Raw genomic sequence first — 7,296 nt, forward strand, 5'->3', positions numbered from 1 at the left:
TTGCTGAGCACTTGGCGAAGGAATAGTTGCTACCTATTTGTTATCAGCCTAGGTCATTTGTGGCTGTGGACACAAGACCTTCTGATCACGGAGCGAGAGCTCAACTGACTGAGCTTCGATGATGGCTGATTAGAAATTAAACCGAAAGGCATTCAATTCTGTTGAACATTGAGATGAGTATAACTGGCCATCACAGTCACCTGAAGGACATATATAATTGGATAACATATTATTGTGTACTTTAATAAGATTAATTTACGCTGTGAACGCTAGGGGTCACAAATTTTTGGAAACATTGACCATCTACATGACGAGCGTAGATTTTTTCCATATATGTATATTAGCGTCCCACTTAGTATACGTGTAAGGTATATATATAACTTGTAATTGTTAAAAAATATGTGTTTCCTGCCTGGGCCCGTATCCGACCCTAATTTATAGTGCCGATCCCCAACATTATTTTTAATGCTTTTGTCCCATGAACTGCAGAGAGATTTCACGGAATTAGAAAGGTGTCTGTAACAAGAATTTATAACATGCAATATACTGTAAATCGTTTTAATTCCATGGTGGCAAAATTTCACGATTTCTTGAAAAGTACCAATTGCGATGGTTTTAAATGCTGAGAACTGCCATTTTAATTTCATATAATTTAATCATTTTTAAAACCAATGACAGCATTCACGGTTGTTTAAACAAGCAAAAAAAAATCGTGAAAAGTGAAAAAATAATTGATTATTTGCCAACCTACCCTATATTTGTATAAAATGTTCTTTTAAAGTCAATACAACATATTTTTTTTCTAGGCCTAAGGATTGGTTGCTGTGTAAACAAACAGGTGGGACAGATAATTAATGGATATATCGCATCATTGATATACTGGTTTATCAAAAATAATTGTAAAGATGCACTGACACATCGGAAAAAATTATGTCTACAGTATCATTGCATAATATTTTATTGTGTACTTTAATAAGAAAATTCAGTGGATGTGAGACTTTTCAGACGAGGGAAGAGATATATGGACTAATAAATACGGTAAACATGAATCTGATCATTACATGTCGGCAATCTAAATGACACATTGATTTTTTACCTTCTTATAACTTCAAAAAACCCACTTACTTTTTAGAGAATGTATGTACAATCAAGAAAATCTTGTACTTTTTATAAAGACCACGTCACGTTTATTTCGTTTTCAAGTACCCTATAATTGAATTTAGATATGTAAATATACACAATTCAGCTTGATAAAATCATAAACGCATCACTGCTTAACATTTTTATCTTTCTATAACATTAAATAAATTTTAAAGCCATAAACATCGTGCATTTATTTATGCAAGGATACATAAACAAACTGTTCAACATAATGCTGAAATTGTAAAATGCTCTTATCGCAGGAGAGTTACAATTAAAATCGTCTTAAATCTTTTTTTCTGACCTGTTTGTATGTTATAGACATTTCCCGCATTAACAAAGAAATGTGTGCGGAAGAAGTCTCCAAATCCCCCTTTTCCGGGTCTGAATGGTAGGGGTGTGTACAGGTGGAGTCCTGCAGCCCAGTAGGTGTCACCACCGAGGGCATTTCCTGTTAATTACAGAGATAAATTCAATTAATGCTCAGAAGATGATTAATCATACTGAACCACAAAAGGCCAGAAAAATAAATTTACATCAAAATAAGAGTAAGTCACTATTCATAAGGTGCCCCCCCCCAACACACACACAAATTTTAATGATTACACAACCCTCACTTATTTATTAAATTTCCAATTTTTCAGACTTGTTTCCCAAGAAAAATAATAAAGTACAAATTAAGATTATATTATCAAAGTGGATTTTGATATGTATCTCCTCATATATAATAAAATGTTTAACTTTTCTTTATTTCATTCCATAGTCATAGGCAGATAATTCACAGCCTTATATAATTTATAGTCGGCCTTCAGAAATACTTAATCATTCCATTATCACACACACACAATCCATACCATCCCTATGAGTCGTACCTTCGCTGTGAGGGCCCACACCCTTTGCGTTGAATCCTCGGAGGTTTAAAGGCCCGCCTAGAAAGAAGCGGTCGTTGATGCGTATTTCTGCGTTAGGGTTGGGGTTCTTCATGATCCCTCCCAACAATGACAACTGTACAACCTGAATACAGAATAAAACAATGACAACTGTACAACCTGAATACAGAATAAAACAATGACAACTGTACAACCTGAATACAGAATAAAACAAAAATTAAACCTGAATAAAATAGAATAAAAAATCTGTACAACTTGAAAAAATAAAACAATGACAAAAATCAATTTTAAATAAAACAAGGACAACTGTTGTCAGAATAAAACAATGACAACTGTACAACCTAAATACAGAATAAAACAAAATAATCTCATGAATGACAAAAATACAGGACAAAAATTAAATGAATGAAAATCATAAATATCTTTTGAAAAATTAAAGAACACAAAATCAAGACACAACAAATAATTATTTCAAAGAATTATTTGTAAATTGTTTAAGTTTCATATCTTCATATATTTAGAGTTAAATGTGATTTTAAATAAGGATATCAAGTGTCCTTTTAATGCTAAATCTGAGTCACAGACATGTTTGTAAAGAAAGGTCTCCTTAATGTTTGTTTCCTTACTGTGTCTAGTATAAGTTTTTTGTTGAGCTGAAGTTCCATATCATGTTTGAAGAATTCAACGTTTCCTCCCAGACCTGCAAATTCCTACAATCAAACCAATACATTCTAATAATTTATGTAATTATACACAATATATATGAAATGGTTTTAATCACAGGTAAGTACTTTAACATGCAGATTATTGACATTGATCCTGTATTAATTAAACCTTTTTTGCATTACAAATATAAATTGGATCACTTCTAATATGAAAATGCTTTTGCATATTGACTCAGTCTTCAACATGTGAATAAATAGATTTTATTAAAAAAAATCTTGATTAAATACACCAATACCTGTTCCATTTTAAACAGAGATCCTTGACTAGGTAAGATTTGGCTGTCTCTTTCATCTCGTGTAAACTGGTGCTAAACACAAATTAAATATATATGTAAAGTATATACAATATATCATCACCTGGTCTAAACACAAATAAAAAATTCATAAACCTATATACAAAGTATATTAATTCAAATCATTTGAAATACAGCTATGGCAATGATCTTTAGGGGCAGAAAATAAAAGATAATGTAAAAGCCTGGTAAAATTATATAATTTTTTGTGCTCTGACTTTGTATGTCATGACTTTGTAAGCATTCCTTAGACAGTGACCAGAACTACCTTATTTTCAAACTAGAATTTTAAGTGATTTCACACTATTATACCTTTACACTTGACTTGAGGGAATGGCCAGCCTGCTCTCGGACGGTGAAGGAGGTCGTCCTGTTGAGCGCTCTCAGGTCCCTCCACACCCCCTCCCACCGCAGACAGTGGTCCCCGAGACTGGTGGGAAACTACAGCAACAAAATATAAATGACACAACTGCAGGAAACAATATATTTAAAAGATTGACATCAGAAATGTTTTGAAAATGATATGGGAGAATTTTTTTTATAAAAAACATAAATTTCTTAGTGAGATTCTCTAGCCACAAAAGTGATATTTTTAGCAATACATATGTTCTAAATTACTTCCCCTGAAAGGGATGAGCAAAATTATGTTTCAAGAATTTAATTTTGTCTCACAGAAGTATTGATGATAAACAGTGGGTAATTTTGATTCTTAACTTGAATGACTCTGACACAATATCAGATATTTTAATCTACTCACTGTGAAGTCCATATTGAGTCCTCTACAGGTTTCTTTGAATCCACTCCACGGATACTCCAGGTTCATTTTATACACAGATGAGGAAAACCTGTCAATAATGCAGAGCTAAGTACCATAAAAATCATAAACATGGAAAACAGATGATGTATTAGTTTAAATGAATAATTATTATTAATATTACTATAAGCAGCTGTAATAATTTGAAAACGTTCACAGACTTTCACCATTTTTTGTCTGATTCTGTCATTTAGTTTTATTCTAGGGATTCCTTACCAGAATCGTGTAAGATTCAGTGTTGTTAATTTAATTTTTAATTTGAATTCCTCACCTGACATCAGGGTTGCCATTCAGTGGTTTGCTGAATCGGAAAACCCCTCCATGGTCCCCCTTCAAACTTTTGTTGTACTCCAGTCTTACGTTCTCAGCTCGGCCAAATGTGTTGGGCATCTGTAGACTGCCCACCTGGAAATATAAACAGACCTTTGATAATTTGTATTCATGGGCTTTTTCACAACAACTAAATAAATTGAGAAAAACTAATATGACAAAAGAATTTGCTATAAAATGTCTTTTGCTCTAAGGTAAGCCAAGGGTTCAAGTGCTAGTATGTAAATTGATCATTTCAGTGACTCAATCGATGGAATAAATTTTTATTTTTAGATTTACTTTTTGTACAAGAGATAAGCTTTTGCTAAGGCAAACTAATCCTGACAATCCTACCATAGTGGCATTGTTGTCACCACTAAATGTGGCGTGTACACCACCACCAAACCACCGCTTCTCCTTCACCTCAAACACCACATTGTATCTGTCATCTCCCTCCACTGTAATAAGATATAATCACATTATTAATTAACATACTGTAGATATAATTGCTATATTGAAGGGTTTAAAGTTTGACATTTTCAATATTTTAGAAATATGGTGAGTGAAAAATTTGATGATTTAACAATATTTAACAATGCTCTGAGCCTCTGAAACAAGAATATGAAAACTGACAAATAGAAAATTGTACAATTTATAGTCTTTCATCAAAATTTCCATTTTTACAGCATATTATGGACATGTAAAATTTGTATATTACACAAAAAATCACTCATTAACTCTTTTTTGTATTTTTTTTCACCAACATGTTAGAAATATGTTGAAAATAGGCTGTTTTATATAAAACTCTGCAGAAAACTGAAGACATGCTTACCATTTTTGGCTGTATCTATGTTGACTTGAACTGATCTAAAAATGTCTAGTCTTCTCAGGTCATATTTGGCAGTCTGACACAAAACCAGCATCTACAAAACAGGATCAGGGATCAGAAAATTAGGAAAACAACTTTCAAGTATGAGAAACGTTCCTTAAAATTTACTTTTGGGATTTTATTAAAATATTTAAATTGCAAAAGAATAACATAAACATTCATGAAAAAAACATCAATCCAGAAAATATCAGAGCAGTCTGACAGCACAAAATAAAAATATTTTCAGTTAAATACTATAAAATTAAAGAATTCACATGAACAGCAAAATGATTTTTAATTTTCTACAGTTTTAAAAAATCCTTGATGTAGATGAAAGTTGACTTATGGGTGAGTTTGTATATTGTCTATTTTTTGCTTACCTCTGCCACATTCTCTGCTTTAAATATATGTGCCAATTTCTTCTGAATAAATTCATCCTTTGTCTTGTTAAGGCCTTGTACAATGATTTTATTTACACGGGCCTGAAACAAAACAAAAGAATGATAATAAATGAAGTACATGTACACCAATGGAAATGATGTAAATATGAGGAATAAATGTCTAATTTTTTATTTCATGATGCGCATTTTGACAAGTGGTCCTTTACCAAATATTGATTAAAATAATGGTATACATTCTGAAATCAAATAGTTAGATAACTGATTTTTTTTTTAAATTTACCTTGGCACTGTAAAACAAATCTTGAGATAAACTACAGGTACTGTGAGCAATGAGCTCACTAAATGATACCCCCGCCTCCCATATGGTTATAAAGGCAAAGTCCATGTTTTGCTGTGGCCGGGAAACCCAAAATATATGTCGGATCCAAAAGTAAAAATAGGAGGTGCACAATGGCATTATGTAATAAAGATTCTGTGAAAGTTTCATTAAATTTCACTCAGTGGTAATAAAGAGGAGTTGCAGATAAGAGATAGTGTAACAGACAGACGGACAGACGGATGGACGTACAGCAGCTAGAAGGGCGGATGGACATACCGATTACAGTATACCCTCCTACTTTTCAAGCGGAGGGTATAATAACCGATTATCATGATTATAATTAACTTGTACGTCTCAATTTAAACCATGATTTTGATACCGGTACTTACAGGAATGTCACTAATTGGTGAATCCTCTATCATCATCCCCTGAAATGACAAGAAAATAAAAAAAAATGAAGAATTAAAAGGACATAAAAAATATTTTGTCTTCAAGTATTAACTTAAAACCTAATACATGTAGATCTAAACGAAAACTGATAATTTTCAAGCCAAAAAAAAAAAAATGAATACTGATATATTTCGATCAAAATTTAAAGTCTTGATTTAGCTATATAGCTTTAATTGGCAATAGAGCTTTCAAAACGCTTATTCAAAATAGCTTGATTAAAATATTTATCACACTTTCTTAAGTGTTATTTTTCAGCATGTCGAACCTATTCATCTTCAACCTCTTTCTAAAACAAGGCATGTAAAAAAAAAAATAAACTATTGATAGGCTACATTTGGTAAACTATTCATTTTTAAATCTCAATTAAAACTTATGTTTACAGTCTAACACATTAGTCTTAATGATGCCCTGACAGAGACAAATCTTCTCTAACCACAAGGACAAACCGGTTTTAATAACTTTAGAAAAATATCATTAATGCATCGCAAATTGATTTACAGAACATAAAAATGACAATAAAATGAATAAATTTCTTTGTGGTCAATGTAAATACCTTCATTGGTAAAAGTTAAAAGTTTCAAAACCTGTGTCAAAATGAAAGTCACACGGAAAATTCGGGTTAAAATTGAACAGGAAGTACTACTTTGACGCTAATATTCAGGCGATCTTTGATAAACCAAAGAGTTCCGAAAAACTCGATGTACCTAACGTGTAATACCAGCTAGATTATTGTTTGTTATTCTCACCTCTTAGATAACAAAAGAGAAGAGATCTATATCTGATTTCTGGACCTAGTGAGTTGGGCTGGAAGGGGAATATGCAGTATGTATGTGTGTGGACATGTATATATACGTGTATGTATGTATGTGTTGGTATGTATAAAAATATATATATATATATATATATATATATATATATATATATATATATATATATATATATATATATATATATATATATATATATATATATATATTTTTCATTTCTGTGGATGTATATCTCTGGCTTTTTTGGGGGGGTACTTCTTTATATATTTTTAATTACAATATGTATTTAAACACATGGCAATTATTTCAACTTATGAACC

General features: G+C 31.6%; 1 protein-coding gene across 1 annotated transcript; it reads right to left on the bottom strand.

Annotated features, from left to right (window-relative positions):
* Window positions 1-1,187: 1,187 nt before the first annotated feature.
* Window positions 1,188-6,880, bottom strand: LOC134265431 (sorting and assembly machinery component 50 homolog). Its single transcript, XM_062747636.1, has 13 exons — window positions 6,763-6,880; window positions 6,149-6,187; window positions 5,420-5,521; window positions 5,004-5,094; window positions 4,526-4,629; window positions 4,134-4,267; window positions 3,806-3,893; window positions 3,361-3,489; window positions 2,992-3,063; window positions 2,657-2,740; window positions 2,013-2,154; window positions 1,445-1,591; window positions 1,188-1,207 (listed from the first exon to the last, which is right to left on the bottom strand). The coding sequence occupies exons 1-13, from the start codon at window positions 6,766-6,768 to the stop codon at window positions 1,188-1,190; spliced, it is 1,158 nt and encodes a 385-aa protein (XP_062603620.1). The 5' UTR covers window positions 6,769-6,880.
* Between the last annotated feature and the right edge of the window lie 416 nt (window positions 6,881-7,296).

Source organism: Saccostrea cucullata, unplaced genomic scaffold, assembly GCF_032062105.1.
Source record: "Saccostrea cucullata isolate Sc308-1 unplaced genomic scaffold, CSIRO_AGI_Scuc_v1 ctg447, whole genome shotgun sequence".
NCBI classification, from domain to species: Eukaryota; Metazoa; Mollusca; class Bivalvia; order Ostreida; family Ostreidae; genus Saccostrea; species Saccostrea cuccullata.